At 44.5% G+C, this 16,704-nt stretch overlaps 1 protein-coding gene across 1 annotated transcript in view; it reads left to right on the top strand.

Annotated features, from left to right (window-relative positions):
• NUAK1 (NUAK family kinase 1) overlaps nt 1-16,704 on the top strand; it is a 78,005-nt gene that overhangs the window by 48,163 nt on the left and 13,138 nt on the right. The window contains exons 3-4 of the mRNA XM_020982414.2: nt 2,696-2,847; nt 4,424-4,489. Coding sequence (XP_020838073.1) covers nt 2,696-2,847; nt 4,424-4,489 — 218 coding nt within the window. The remainder of the gene's footprint in view (nt 1-2,695; nt 2,848-4,423; nt 4,490-16,704) is intronic.

The raw sequence follows: 16,704 nt of genomic DNA, 5'->3' as shown, positions 1-16,704 counted from the left end.
TAAATGGGGTGTCTATAAATCAATGACACGGTCTTGGATTCTGTCTTGTTATTCTACGCTCCCACTTTGCATAAATACAAAAATGAAGGTGGAGCTGTCAATTTCCCTTTACGTACATGCACACGTCATGCATGTATATTGCACACACATGTACATATACACATGTATGTGTGTGCGTGGACATGCACACACATAGAAACACACAGAAAACTTTTCCGAAGTTGTAGAAGTGAAAATGTCAGTGGCTCTAGTCAATTGCTTTGTCTGCAAAGATCCAGCAATAGGTCTGACTGCTTGTTTTGGCCTGGCGTAGGGAAGGGAACAAAGATTTTTTTAAGCACCTACTGTGTGTCAGGCACTGTGCCAAGTACTTTGCAATTATCATTTCATTTGATCCTCATGATACCCTGGGGTAGGTGCTTTATTCTCCCCCTTTCACAGTGGAGGACACTGAGGCAGCTAGAGAAGTGACTTGGCCATACATAGCTAGCAAGTGTCTGAGCTTTGATTTGAACTCAAGTCTTCCTGACTCCAGGCCTGGCTCTCTATCCACTGAGCCACCCAGGAACCCTTTGCTACATTGAGTTCTGAGGAATGGGGATTCACGTGTACTGTCACTGGCCCACCGACCTGTCAAAGCTGTAGTCCTACTTTTTTTTTTTTTTAATGTGGAAACCAGGCCTCCCTGGGGTAAGGCAGCCTAATCATTCTTGGACCAGGAGCCAGAGCCGCGTCCAGAGACAGCTCTCCCAGTTTCCAAAGTTTATTGTTAATGAATGTGCATGCAGGCTAAGGTCTCTGGCAGAAGCCTGTGCTTTGGGGTGCAGGGAGGCCAGCAGATGGGGAGCGGCCAATTTTCTCTGGCACTTCCTGTCTTTCCTCTTTCTCTCTCAATTCATTTTATCAGAGAGGCCTGACTGAGGCTTAGGAGCTAAAAGGGACGGGGAGGGGCTTCTAGAGCCTTGTGGTAAGGTGGGAGACCAAAGAATGAATGGAGGTTGTCTGTATGTGAATGGGTTCAGTCAGCTCTGCTCCTTGTATGTGGATTCATGATGTCTACGCTGGGGAGAAGGGGATCCCGAACAGGCTGACCTCTTCCCTCCCTCCCTCCCTCCCTCCCTCCCTTCCTTCCTTCCTTCCTTCTTCCTTCCTTCCTTCCTTCCTTCCTTCCTTCCTTCCTTCCTTCCTTCCTTCCTTCCTTCCTTCCTTCCTTCCTTCCTCCCTCCCTCCCTCTCTCCCTTCCTTTCTTTCCTCCCTCCTTCTTTCTTTCCTTTCTTCCCTCCCTTCTTCCCTACTTCTTTTCTTCCTTCATTCTTGGAGCTATAAATATTTTTTAGGTGTGCTCATGTGACTCATTTCCTCAAGAAGTCTCAGTGGCTCCCTGTTACCTTGAGGATAAAATTAGAAACTTCTCTATTTGGTGAGCCCTTCACGATCTTTCCAGGCTAGTTACATGGTATCACCCCACCTCAGTGCACTCTGTGTATTACCCCCCTCTGCTACTTGCTAACTTTCCATCTCCTACCCACATGTCTTTACACAAGCTGTTCCCTGCGCCTGGAGTGTACTCCTTCACCCCCAACTCTTGGAATCCTTGTCTCTTTTCCTGGCCCAGCTTAAGCGACTTCTCTTAGAAGATGCCTTTCTTGATTTCTCCCATCTTAGTGCTCTACCCCCCCCCCAAATTACTTAAGTGTTTAAAAATTATATTTACTTCTCTCCCTGCACATTGCTTTTTTTCCAGGTGAATATTAGTTCTAGTGACTGAGTCATTTTAGTCTTTGGATTCCTGGCACATAGTGGTGCTCAATAAATGTTCAACAAATTGTTGAATTGATTTAACCACTGACTGGTGGGCTAACAGAGAGTGGTAGATCAGACTGAAATTACTTTGAAGGGAACCTAGGAACCCAAAGTATCCTTGTCTTGGACAATGTAGCATCCCCATCCCTGGGTTCCTGGGTCAAGTAACCCAGAATAAATGCTTCCCATTAGCCCTGATGTTTCCTAGTTATGTCAGAATGGGAAGAATGGAAAGAGCATGTGATTGAGTCACAGGACCTAGTAACTCCTTACTAGCCATGTGTCCTTGAGCAAAGATGCCTGGTCCTCAGTTTCCCTCTCTGTAAAATGAAAAGGTTGAGGGGCAGCTAGATGGCACAATGGATAGAGCTCCAGCCTTGGGGTCAGGAGGACCTGAGTTCAAATCTGGCTGCCGACACTTGACGTTTACTAGCTGTGTGACCCTGGGCAAGTCACTTACCCCGATTACCTCACCAAAAAAAGCAAGAAAAAAAAAAGAAAGAAAAGGTTGGTCTAGCTGGTTTCTGAGGCCCCTTCTGGGGTTTAGAAGAAATGCCACTCTAGATCTAGGATTCCAAGACCCTTCACTTCTCAATGAGGGAGTTGGACTTGGTGACCTCTAAGTTCCCTTGTAGCCCTAAAGCTTTTGACTAAATGTATTTCTTTAAATTTAACAAAGTCCATCTTACTACCTCTGTGGTACTCTTGGTCTGCCTGAATGAGAAATCTGCTAGCCTGTGGGGAGATGCCTTGACATTGTGAATGCCAGATTCCTTCTGGCCTCTCATGGACGGACCCTTGGGCTCCCTGACAGACTTTCTGGTCATTTGTAGTGTTTTCTTGTGAGTTTGTTTGCTAAATTTGTATTTCTCCCTGTTGTTCTCCTCCCCAGTGTTTGAGAATAAGGACAAGATTGTGATCATCATGGAGTACGCCAGCAAAGGTGAGCTATACGACTACATCAGCGAGCGCCGGAGGCTTAGCGAGAGGGAGACGAGACACTTCTTTCGGCAGATAATCTCTGCAGTGCACTACTGCCATAAGGTGAGAGGCAGAATTGGCTTTGGGGATTCCTCTCTCTGTTGTGTGTGTCAAGTGAAAGTCAATTCAGTTAAATAAAAAAACTGAGCCTGTTGGAACAAAAGAACATAGGGAGGAGCAAGATTTAAAGAACTATGATGCTTGGCTACAAGTCACATACCTCTGACTAAAACGGAGCTGGGATCTTTCCTTAATACAGTTTGCTGTGGTGGAGTGGGCAGCTTTCCAAGAGTCCTTAGGCTTGGACCTGTGACTGTTCTGTGACTATGTAACTATGACCTGGTTGCTTACTTCTTTTTTGGTCTCAGTTTCCCCTTCTATAAAATAATGAAGTTAGACTAGCTGATTTCTAAAAGCCCCTTCTGGTATTAAGAATCTATTGCCCTTCCCCTCCTCCCTTGTGAAAAAAAAAAACCAAAACAACTTTTTGACTGGTTGCTTGGGAATCACGAAAGCCCAGTTTCAGGGCCATTCTTTGATTTTCCATTGGAGAAAGCGATAGCACCCCAAAAGTGCCTTTGCTCTGTTGAATGAGGCCAAGGGCTACGTTGTCGTCTTTCTCTTCTCCCCTCCTTCTATTTACGCTCTCCTCCAGCTCCTCGTGTTGAGTTATGCTCAGCAGAGTGCCTGCTACGCAGTGCCTCCCTGAAAGCTGTCTGGGACTGGTTTGACTTTGAATGATTTAGAGAAAGCCTTGGCACCCCAAATGGACTTGTTCCTTCCTATTGACAGTCTTGGCTTGGGTAAGGTTAGAGGTTCCCAGATGCGAGAGGACCTGACAGGGGGAAATCAGTGCTTTCCTCAGGACTGATGTCAGCGGCAGATACTGTTTGCCGGTGTCTGGGAAGGATGTATTGCGTTCACACGGTGGAGTTACATTCCAAAAAAGAATCCCCCCCACTGTTTTACAGGCATTGGGGGAGAAACGGATTCCAGTCATTCTTCCCTTAACCACACACAGCAAGTGATTAATATGGCTCTTGTCACCGGTCCCTGGCCTGGGAGTGTTCTGACTGTAAAAACAGCCCCAAAGTGTAGATACAGAGACCACCCCTGCTGGTCCGATTCTTCAGTCTGTCCAATGTTTCCCTTTCTTGAAAGTCCTCCTTCCTTCTTCCTTTTCTCTCTCTGGCTCTGTTACTCTCTCATTCTTTCTGTCCCTCTCTCTTTGTTTTTCACTGACCCTGTCTCATTCTTTTTATTTCCGTCTCTTTTCTTCTCTCTCTCTCATTTTCACCATCCGCCTGTCCTTCTTTCTTGTTCTGTCTGTCCTTGTCTTGTTTTCTTTCTGACTCATTCCCTTTCCCCTGTCTTTCTCTGTCTCTCTCTCATTCTCCATCTCATTCCGTTTATTGTCATCTGTCTTTGCCTTATTGTCTTTGTCTCTTCATTCACTGTCCCGGTAGCATTCTTTCTGACTCATCCTTTTCTTTCTCTCTCCTCCCTGTCTCATTCTGTCTATCCCCATTGTGTTTGCCTCATTCTCTCTGTCTTATCGTTCGCTGCCCCCGTCACATTTTGTTTTGTTCTGTCTCCTCCCAACCTTCTCCTCATCCCGTGCCTCCTCTTCTTGTTTCAGAATGGTGTCGTCCATAGGGATTTGAAGTTGGAGAATATTTTGCTTGATGATAACTGTAATATTAAGGTAAGGCTCTGGGGTAATTGATGGATGTACAAGCCTCAGGTATGTCAACAAGGGAGTAGCTTCACTCCAGTTCTGCCTTCAGCAACTCTCACTTTCTAACTGGTTGCCAAGGAGTTGGGGATGTCCCTGTCAGAGTCAGACTTTTTTGGAGGTCTTTGGTCACCACCGAGCAGAGCTAGCTCACAGTACATCACGTAGCCTTTGGGGGGGATTTTAAGAGGTAGGGGCTGGACCCGCTCTTGAATAATATTGCGCATTTTCCACGTAAAGGGGTCAGTACCTCTACGAACTTGGCTTGAAGGGAAAGGTGATATTACAGAGTAGATTTGGAATCAAGACCTGGGCTCATATTCTACCATGGGCAACTCACTTCCTTTCTCTGGACTTAGTTTCTTCATCTGTAAATGAAGAGGGTTGGAGGCTCAAAATCCCATATTAGGAATGCCAAAAGCAACAGAGATCAAGTAGAGTTTGGCTTCATTGTAGGTTGGGAATCATTTTTAAGACACATATTTTATCAATGCACTTTTTTTGGTGGGGGGGGTAGGCAATGGGGTTAAGTGACTCGCCCAGGGTCACACATCTAGAAAGTGTCAAGTGTCTGGTCTGAGACCAGATTTGAACTCAGGTCCTCCTGACTCCAGGGTTGGTGCTTTATTCACTGTGCCATCTAGCTGCCCCCATTGATGCATTTTTGAAAGCATCACTCTCAATTCTCAATCAATGACTCTCCCTTCCCCTCCTCCTCTCCTCCTCTTTCCTTGTAACAAAAGAAACATGGGTAAGCTAAACAAATCAACATAACATCTTCATCTGATAAAAGTATGCTTTTTGTCCTCCCACTGAGATAAGGGATAGAATTAAACTCCATGAGGGCAGGATTGGTGACATTTTTTTCTTTCTCTTCCCAGAGCTTTGTTGAAACTTGCTTTATCAGCCACCTCTCTGCAGTCACAATTGGTCACTGCATCGTTCAGAGTTATGAATCCTTTCTTTCTTGTTTTCCTTCATGTTATTCGAGTCATAATGAAAATTGCTGATCCTGCTTACTTTTCTCCATATCAGTTTGTACAAGTCTTCCCAAGTTTCTCTGAAATCTTTTATGTTCATCGTTTTTCACAGCACAGTAATTCTCTTTTTTTAAGTCAATTTTTATTTCTACCTTTTGTTTTTACATCACCTATATTTTCCCAATTTATCCTTCCCTCTATCTCCTCCCAGAGAGTCATCCCTTATAACAGAGAATAATAAAGAGGGGAGGGGGAGAAAAGTAACAATTCAGCAAAACTAGCCAAGATTAAAAAAGGCCATTCATTATAAGCAGTGTTCCATACCCATAGTCCTCTACCTCTGCAAAGTGAGAAAGAAGATGCCTTTTCGTATCTATTCTTTGGAGCTAAGCTTGGTCATTATACTTTCCACGTATTTCTTTTGTTACTTGTTCTTTTCATTTATATTGTAGTCACTGTGTACATTGTTTTCCTGGCTCTGCTTCCTTCACTCTGCATCGGTTCATGTAAATCTTCTCATGCTTCTCTGTATCCATCACATTGATCATTTCTGATAGCACATTAAGATTCTGCTCTATTCACGTACCACAATATGGTTAGCCATTCCCCAGTTGATGGGCGTTGAGGTTGTTTCCAGTTCCTTACTGCCACAAAAAAAGACAGTAAGATCATATCCCATTATATCCACAGACCATGATTCCTTTAGCCATTCACCAGCCAGTGGGCACCCATTTTGCTTTCTGTCCTTTGCTGCTGCAGTAAGTGCTGCTGTAAATATTTTAGAATCACTGGGACCACTATCCTTCCCTGCCCATCTTCTATTCAGCTTCATTCCCAGCTCTCCACCAAGCCCCTGATAAAACAAATCATCGAGGCAGCATCAACATTTGCTTGTGGAAAAGAGCAAAGTATATTCATTGAAGAGTTTACTTTATAGATAGTATTATTGCTGGCGGCTGCTGGGGTTAGAAAAAACTTTCTTGGCCCACAGGGTTCAAGTACCTCCTACCGACTGCTCCGAGTGTCCTTTTGATCACGTCTAGAAAATAAGCAAATGCAGTTTTAAAATAAACCTTGGACGCCACATGAGCTTTAGTATGGAATGGCCTTAGGTCTCCAAGCACTGGCGGGACTTCCCAATTGGCCGTCCATGATGTCAGAGGCATGTCAGTGATCCCCAGACAAAGCATGGGAAGGGTCCTTCTCTGCCTCCTTTGTTGTTGTTTCTGTCCAGAGAACTGAGAGGCATGGGGAGAAGATTTCCTTTACACAGATGGAGTTGCTTTGGCCTTCCGGGTTTCTGTTTATGCACCATGATTCCCAGCTCCCATGGCTCTGTTACCTTTTTCACCCTCAATGAATGAATGGTCATCTTGGCTCAGTCTTCTCTTCCCCCAGTCTAATGGGCAATCCATGGGGGGAAAAGGAAGTGTCGGTTAAGGACAGCTGTCTGTAGAAACAGAGAAGGACAGTTTGGGACAATGGAGTCAGAGAACCTAGGTTCAAATCCCATACCTATGTGACCTTGGATAAATCACTTAACCTCTTTGGCCCTCAGTTTTCTCTTCTGTGTAATGAGTGGTTTATACTAGATGACTTTTAAGGTCCTTTCTGATATTAAATCTATGATCCAGCAATTGTAAGAAAAGCAAAAACACTTGAATTGGAGTCAGAAGACCTGTATTCCTAGCCATACTTCTACCCCCTCTTACCTCCTTGGGTGATCTTGGACAAACCATCATCTCTAAGCTTTAATGTCCTAACCTGTAATGGTGATAATGAAGTCCACACTCTACTTCATGGGGTTGATGTGAGGAAAAGATGAGATAATAAATTGGGGATCGGTGGGAAGAAAACTCTTTCTGGAATGGGAGGATCTGGGTTTATATGTGTGACCTTGGGCAGTCACATCAACCTTCCTGGGCCTCAGTTTCCTCATCTTTAAAATAGGGGGGTCGGGCTAGATGGCGTCTGAAGTTTCTTTCAGCTTGAAATCTGTCGTCCTATAATCCTATATAACTGTCCCCAAAACTAATGCCCAGCTATTGAGCTGGTTACTCACTTCTGTCCAAAGTGCAGGATTCTGAGTGGGTGTATCTTAATTAGTTTTAACTGTCAATAGAATGGAATTTGACCATATGGTGATGACTACCATTGTGTCTAGATCATGATAAGTGGTCTCAGTACTGCCTGGGTCAGCCTACATCTGGAATATTGGGTTCAGTGTTGGGTAGCATGTTTTAGGAAGGACATTGACAGATGGGAAGATCACTAGGTACCTGAAAACCATGTCATATGGGGCTGGTAGCTCAGAGAGCTTGGCGGTGTTGAGCTTGGAGAAGAGAGGGCTTAGAGGGTGGCCATGATGGCTGTCTTCAGATGCTCCAAGGGCTCTCTGTGGAAGAAGGTTTATATATATGAGGTTTTGTCCCAGAAGGAAGAACTAAGAAGGATTTAAAAGGAAGGAGCTTTTGACTCAATTTAAGAAAGTGTTTTCTAGTTAATTAGAACTAATGGTCATGGCTACTTTAGGAAGTACTGAGCTCTTATGGTACTATATGTGTGCAGACAGAGGCTGGGACTATATGTGTCCAATATATGGTACTATATGTGTCCAAACTATATGACTATATGGTACCATATGTGTCCAAACACCTGTCAGGGATGACTTATTAGGGATGCCTTGATGGGGGTAGAAATGTAATCTTTGACAACCTCTGAGACCCTTTCCAACTCTAAGGGTCTATAGCTTTTATTATATGGGGTAAAAGTACAGGAATGTACCTTTGAATAAACTAGTGATTTGAAACAATATAAAGAGATTTTCCATACACGGTATCTAATAAAAGGATATACTCTTGAGGATGAGTTGACCCTATTGCTTAAAGAATAAGGGTGACTTCTAAGAAGATTATCTCATTATTTCCTTATTTTGTTTACATTACAGCCATTTCTATCTTCCTCTTCCTCCTCCAACCTTCTCTTGAAACAAAAAGGAAAAAAAGTTAGGCAAAACCAATCCATGTATCTGGTAACATATGCAACATACCCTACCTTAGTCCCCCACTTCTCCAACGAAAGGAGGGAGGTGCATTCCCTCATCTCTCCTCCACGACTGAGATTGATTCATTATAATTACACACAATTCAGTTTTGTTTCATTGTTCTTTCTGTTTACATTCCTGTAGTTGCCTTGTATATTGTTCTCCTGGTTCTGCTTACTTTGCTCTGCATCAGTTCAGAGAAGTTTTCCCAGAATTCATCATCTTTTTATGTTATAAAATCATTTCTTTAATTCATGAATCTTTTTCTTTTCAGCCGTTCCACAACTTATGGGCACCCTCTTTCCTTCCATTTCTTTCCTGCCCCTAAAAGTGCTGCTATGAGTATGTTCTTGTATAGGAGCCTTTCCTATCTCTTTTCATTAGGAGGGAGGCAGTTAGGAACATTGCTTCCCTCCCCCATTGATTTCAAAACAAAAAAGAGCCTTTTTCAAGGCAGTGAATGAGCTGGGATTGGGTCTTCCAGCCAGGCATGACCTTTTGGTCTGCCTGATGTAGTGCCAGTAGAGGTAAGCCAAATAGCTTTCTAGCTAGTCATAAAATTCCCCAGTGGGAAAAGAAGAATGGCTACAATTCTACCCAGCGATTGGACAGGGACAATGAGCCGGAATCCTAGGAGAATGGCTGATTTGCATAAGCTAGAAAGGAAACTATGTCGGGTCAGACGGTTCAGTGGGAGCTGAGCGCATCCAGCCTGGGACCATTGTACCCCGGGTAGGCAAATTGCCTGGGGTAGCATTTTTAAAATGAAAATTCCGATGAGCCCAGACTCTGCCTTGTACTTGGACATTTGCCACTAAAATGAAAGAACAGAAAATGTATCCTTCACCCTAAGAAGCCACTGTATTTTTCTTTCCATCTGTACAAAGGATATCACCATCATTCATATATTTTATTCCTATTTTTTTAAAAGAAATTTTATTGACATCTTTTTTTAAAAATGGTGGTCATTTTTACATGCCTTCCTCCCCCCACCCCCCAACTCTCCCTAGTAACAAAAACAGCAGGTAAGTACAAACAACTAACATTATCAATCAACCTACAATGTGTCAGGCACCTTAATAAGGCACTGGGATACAAGCACAGAGTGCTTACTTCCAGCAATGGAGAATGTTGAGATTGAATCTGACAATCTATACAACATTCTGCCCAAGCATCCCCCCACCTCACTGCTGAGAGGAGAACGTTATCCATTCCATGGGACCATCTTTGGTTTTTCAAGTTTTCATTTAGTCTTTTAATATTACATTATCATTGTGTATATTCTTCTAGTTCTGCGTATTCACTCTGTATCAGTTCATAGACGTTTCCCCAAATTTTTCTGAATTCCTCATCTTTGCCAATTCTTATGGCACAATAATATTCCATTATGTTTGTGGTTTTGATGTACCATGGTACATGGAAAAACACTGCTGGCTCTGGAGTAAGAAGGCCTGGATTTGAAGTCCACCTCTCCTACTACCTATATGATGCAAACAAGGCCCCTCCTAGAAGCTGAGTTTTCTTATCTCTTAAATGAAGTGGTTGGACTACACCCTACCTCTGAGGTCTCTGTCAACTCTACAAATATGGTCTTACAGGGCAGCCAGGTGGCAATGGATAGAGCACCGGGCCCTGAAGTCAGGAGGACCTGAGTTCAAATCTCACCTCAGACACTTGATACTTACTAGCTGTGTGACCCTAGGCAAGTCACTTAACCCCAATTGCCTAAAAAAAAAAATATGATCATTGCCACGATGGGAATGATAGTGTTGGAATCCCAGCTCTGGTTCTTGATGCCTTTGTGACTTTGAGGAACTTCTCTGGACCTCAGTTTCTTTATCTGTAAAATGAAGGGATTGGGTTTGATGGCTTATAAGACCTCCTCCAGGTGTGTATCTATGATCCTGTAACCTTGGGGGCCAGAAGGAACCCTGAGATCCCAATCCACTTATTTTATAGGAGAAAACAACTTGCCTCTGATCCCCTAGTCATGCAGGGGTGGGGAGCCTGCAGCCTTCAGGCTGCATGTGGCCCTCTAGGTCCTCGAGTGCTGCCCTTTGAATGCAAACTTCACAGAACAAATCCCCTTAATAAAAGGATTTGTTCTGCAAAACTTGGACTCAGTCAGAAGGCCGCACCCAATGACCTGGAAGGCCGCCACCCCTGCCCAGTGCTTTGGCTGGGGAGCGGGGGCTTGCTTCTGGACTCCCCATCCATTGTATCTTCTTGCTTCCTGACTTTTGCTGCATTTCCTCCAGGCTTTGATTGGGTGATGGCCGTCTATTCCCAGCTCCTCCTGACTCAGCCTTTTTGCAGGAAACATTTATAGAAGGCATTTGCACCCAAAGATGAACACATGGCCGCAAGCTGGCCTGCAGGCCCACGATGCACAAGTTGGCTTTGCCTTCAGAGGTCGGCAGCCTAAACTGGTTTAGAGGAACCTAATAGGCGGCCTCTTAGGCAATCAGTGAGATGCCGGCAAACCGTTTCGATTTTGGAGGCCACCTCCTATAATACCTTTTACGATTTGGGTCGCGTTTTCCCCTTCCATGCTTAGAGGGGCCTCGTCACTTGAAGGCTTGCTCACATCCTGTGGATGCCCACTATGTCCCGTGGCTCCGTGGTCTCGACGTTGGCAGAGCGGCTCATCCCCCTTCCCTGGCTGAGCTTGATCGACGGTCCTCTGTACCCAGCACATCTGGAGCTGGAAATGCACTCTCTGGCAGTTGTGAGGGGCGTAGGTTCTAAAAATATTCACCCCCATCAGTCGTCAGGGAAAAAAAATGAGAGAGATGCACTTCTTCCTTTGGCTGCATTCTGTACTCTGTGGAAACCTTCCTCTGAAATGAGAATCCGGCGTGGTCTTTAGCTGGCGATTAATAACGATGGGAGAATGGAATGCTGACAGTTCTCGCATTTTCCTGCAAAGTGACTTGTAATGAGTCCACAATCCCAGTGGCCTCGGGCTGGGGACTTTCCTCAAGGGGGGCTGGGAAGCCAGGTCGGTGTCCAGACGCAGTAGGGGACAGACCCCTTGCTACAAGGGAAATGCTGTTCTTCTATATCAGAAAGTTGAAGGGATTGGTCCCAGAAGCAATATGGAAACCGGCAAGGACTTAAAAAACAGGCAAATTGGCCTTACCAGCACTTCACCACAGGAAGGGTCATCGATTTCAAGCAGGAGGGGACCTCCTGGGCCGTGTAGTCTGACCGCCTTATTTCACGGATGAGGAAACTTGAGCCCAGAAAAGCAGCAGCCAGAGATGTGACCGGGATCACACAGATGGGAAGCTCCAGAGATGGGATTTGCACTTAAGACTTGACCCTCTGGTGACTGTTCTTTCCACTGGACCTTGGGATCATGGGATCACAGACTTAGAGTTGCATTTGGAGCCAATTTCTTTATTTTATAGATGAAAAAACACTGGGGCCGAGAGAGATGACATGGCCTGCTTGATCAGCGTCACAAAGCTGATAGTCTGTGGTTGAACTTGAATTCAGGTGTTCTGATCGCCAAGTTCCCAGAACCACCTAGCTCAGGATTCCGTCTCTGCCAGGGGCCCTGAGAGAAGGCTCATGGGAGTCCGTGGCAGTTCCCTTCCAGTGACACCCTCTTTGATCTAGCACGGACCCCCAGGCTTGTTGATTATGGTGTTTCTGCCCCTCATGTCCTCCACCCCACTGGGTTGTCCAGCTGGATTACTCTTCTTACGTCTCTCCCTCTTGCATCCTTCAAGGCTAACCCAAAGTCTACACCCTTTTGAAGACTGTTAGTCATGAGGAATGTCCTGAAGCAGTCCATTGTACTCAGGGACAGCTCTCATAATTGCTTTTTCCTTTTTTCTTAAAAAAAAATCTTATTTTTATTGTTCTCTTCTGTTTAAAATTCCCTTCATTTTTGAATATTTCCCTCCCTCCTTACCCTACCCAGTGAGCCATCCCTTGTAACAAAGATTGTAAAATAAAGGGAGGGATGGTGGGGAGCATTTCATCAAAATCACCCAATACATCAACTGTGTCTGACGGCATATGCCGTACTCTGCATCCATAGGCCCCCTCCTCTTCAAAGACAGGGGGAGATACATTTTCTCGACTATTCTTTCAAGCCAAGATGGGCCATAATTGCACCGTTTTCAGTTTAATACAACCCAGTGGGGTGGAGGACATGAGGGGCAGAAACACCATAATCAACAACTAGCTGTTTGACTGTAGGCAAGTCATTTAACTCTCTGAGTCTCAGTTTCCTCAGCTGTAAAATGGGGATAATAATAGCATCCACCTCAGAAGGTGGCTATGAGGATCAAATAATATAAGTGAAGTGCTTTGTAAACCTTAAAGAGCTATATAATTGCTAGTTGTTATTGTCATTTCCCCCATTAATTAATTAATTTCCCCCCATTAATTACTATGACAAGCTCTTCGACATGTTTTTGTTTCTTTCATTGGCTGGACTTCAAGGCTCCTTGAAGGCAGTGACTGTTTCACTCTTGTATTTGTACCTCCAGCATGGTGCCTGCCATGTAATACATACATAATGATTATAATTTGTTATTATAATGAGTTGATTAATAAATAATTGTTGATTGCTTGACCCCATCTGTCCAACGAGGCTGTGGTCACCTCAGGTCCAGGGGCCATGTCCTGTGCTTTGTATCCCCCACAGTGCCTAGCACATAGTAGGTGCTTGATAAATATCAGTTGGATAACAAATGTGCAGCCCTGGTGGACCGCCATGTGCATTGCTGGGGGAAGCTAGTGAGTTGGTGCATTGGAGCATTGGAGTCTTGACTTCTAAGGTGTCTTCCAGCTCTAAATCAATGCCTCTGAGGAGTTAATCATTCTTCTCAGAGTGCTGGGTCTGGAGTCAGGAAGACCAGAGTTCAAATCTGGCCTCAGATACTTACTAGCTGTGTCAAGGTTATGTTCTTGTCTTGAGCAGGTGTGTTTATGGGGGTTCAAGCGGACCCTACCCTAGTAGAGTGTTGGATTTAGAAGTGTGGGGGCCAAATTTGAATCTTGGCTTTACTACCGAACCTATAACAGGGAACATAGGCCTCAGTTTCCTCATCTGTAAAATGAATAGGTAGGACTAGGGCTGGTAAGGTCCCTTCTGTCTCTAAATCTGTTATTCCACGATTGGGTATGACTGGATTGAATCTCTTTCAGTAGAGTAAATGCTGATGAGATCACAGGGCCATTGGAATGTTGACATATAATATTATCTTAGACTCAGAGCTGGAAGTGATTTCAGAGACCAACTGATCTAACCCCCTCATTTTACAGAGTAGGGTAAGTGACTTGTCCAAGGTCATACATAAGCTTCCCTGGTTAGGCCATCTAGTCTTGACTCAGAGTAACTGATCCTGAAATCCATTCATAGAGCCAAACTGTACAGCTTGATTCCAGTCATGGTGAAACATCTGCCTAAAGATGCCCAGACTTTGTGGTCAGGCTCAATAGAGGACCGTGTGCGTGGCGGTGGTCTCTGGGATACGTCCGAAGTCATGGGCCAGTCCTCTATATGCAGCACTGCTATTGGGACCAATACAGGTGCCAGCCAGGTGGCAGAGTGGATCTTTGCTGAACTTAGAATCAGGAAGACCCGAGTTCAAATCTTGCCCAAGATACCTACTAGCTGTGTGGCCCTAAACGAGTCACTCCCTTTCTCAGTAACTCTCTAAGGCTGTAAATTTGCAAAGTAGGCACTAATAATGATGATAATAATCCATTTATGTGCCTATATGGGGAGTAGGATCTGACGGCCACTTGTCCCAGAACTGTCTCTATCTGAACACCAAAGGAAAAGATGAAAGCAATGAAATGAATGCTAGTAGTAATAATAACTGATATTTATAAAGTGCTTGAAGGTTTACAAAACACTTTACATGCATCATGTCATTTGTTTTCTATAATAACACTTGAGATTGCTCTCCTCGCTTCAAGTCTCTCCTTACTCCAACCTAGCCTCTGTTCTGCTTAAGTCTAGATCTGACCATGGCTTATCTCCTTCTATAACTCCTATAGCTCCCTATTACCTCCGTTGAAAAAAAAGAAAAGTCCTTTTTTGGGGGAGGAGGGCATTTAAAGCTTTTCACAGCCTGGGCCCTTCTTATCTTCTGAACCATGTTACACATCATTCTCTTCCACACACACTTCAGTCCAGCCTGGCTCACTTGCTGTTCCTTACCCACATCACACTTCTCCCATCTCTGCATCTTTGCACTGGCTGTGCCCAGTGCCTGGCCTACAATCACTCCTCACCTCTGCCTGTAGAGTCCCAGCCTCCTTTTAAACTCAGCTCAAATCCCACCTTCTTCACAAGGTCTTAACTGGTTCCCTCCCCGCCCTGACTATCTTATCAGCTAAGCTTACTTTATATCTCTTCTATATGTATCTTCTATGTTCAGTCATTTCAGTTGTGTCCAACTCTTTGTGACCTCATTTAGGCTTTTCTTGGCAAAGATATTGGAGTGGTTTGCCATTTCCTTCTCCAGCTTATTTGACAGATGAGAAAACTGAGGCCAGCAGGGTGAAGTGACTTGCCCAGGGTCACACAGCTAGTTCGTGTCTGAAGCTGGATTTGAACTCAGGTCTTCCTGATTACAGGCCTGGCACTCTGCGTCACCTAGCTGTCCATGTACCTTCTATATACCTAGTTATTTTACATGTTACCTCTCCTGTTAGAATGTGAGCGTTTGTTTTTCTTGGCCATGCATATTTGATGTGAGGATTTTATTTTTCTTTCTTTCCCCAGGGGAGGGGGGTGTGGAGGAGGAGGAGGTTACCAAAATGGGGAAAAGAAAAGAAAAGAGGGTCACTGAAGTATTTTAAAAAATGAAAAGAGCAGGAAAGGTTGTAGCAAACAAACCAGACAACTTCAGCTGGCTCAGGCTAAATGGGTCCTGTGCTTAAAGACAAAAGGAACATCCATTAGTGGCTTCGTATGGAAACGCTCATGTTATTGGCTGTTGGTTAAGGTCAGAATAAAGAAAGGGGCAGTGGGGCAGGATACAAACTGCTCAAGGGCAGGGACTAATTTTGCTTTTTCTTTGTGACCTCAGCACTCTGGCAATTCCTGGCACCTAATTAAGGCTTAATGAATGATCGTTGATGGATTGCTAGAGAGTGAAGGGAGTTAAATCCATTCCAAGAATTGTTAGATTAAATTAGGGGTTTGGAATGGGATTTTTTTTGGTTTTATTTGGTGCTTTTTAATTTCTTTACATCAACAAGCTATCTAACTTTGTGTTAAAAATAGATACAATGGAGGGCAGGTAGGTGGCACAGTGGATAGAGCACTGGCCCTGAAGTCAGGAGGACCTGAGTTCAAATCCAGCCTCAGACCAAACACTTGACACTTACTAGCTGTGTGACCCTGGGCAAGTCACTTAACCCCAATTGCCTAAAAAAACCCAGAAAAAAACAAAAAAAGATACAATGATATTGTCCCCATTTTACAGATGAGGAAAGTGGTAGAGGAAGCTTTCTACATTGATGAAACCACAGGTTTTATTTAAAAACCATATACTGTGTTAGGTGCTGGGGGTGGGAGGAAGGGATATGCAGAAATAAGACTCCCTCCCTGCTCTCAAAGAGCTTACAGTCTGATTGGGATGGTAAAATATGACTATAATACAAATTAGTCCCGGATCAAGGTATGGAAGGAGTGCAGAGATTTTATTTCCTGTTGAAGAGGAGAAGGAAGGCTTCATGGAGAAAGCAGGTTATAAACGGAGATGATGTTCAGTTGTGTCTGACTCTTCATGACCCCATTTGGGGTTTTCTTGGCAGAGATACTGGAGTGGTTTGCCATTTCCTTCTCCAGCATATTTTATAGATGAAGGAACTGAGACAAAGAAAGTTAAGTGACTTGCCCAAGGTCACACAGCTACTGAGTGTCTGAGGCTGGATTTGAACTCAGGAAGATGAATCTTGCTGATTCCAAGCCCAGTGCTCACTCCGTTCCATCCCCTGGCTTCCCTGGATCACGAGCTAGGGTTTGATGAGCGCATAGGGTGGAAGGAGGTGGAGCTCCAGTCATTGAGCTATCTGGGAGCAAAGGCCTGGAAGTGGGAAGGTTAGGTTAGGTGGGTTTTGGGGATGCCAGGTAATCCATTTGGGCTAGAGCTACCTGGGGATGAATGATGGGAGCTAAGTCTGAG

Source organism: Phascolarctos cinereus, unplaced genomic scaffold (assembly GCF_003287225.1).
Source record: "Phascolarctos cinereus isolate Bilbo 61053 unplaced genomic scaffold, phaCin_HiC Scaffold_1;HRSCAF=81, whole genome shotgun sequence".
Classification (NCBI taxonomy): Eukaryota; Metazoa; Chordata; class Mammalia; order Diprotodontia; family Phascolarctidae; genus Phascolarctos; species Phascolarctos cinereus.
This window is presented reverse-complemented; position numbering and strand designations above follow the sequence as displayed.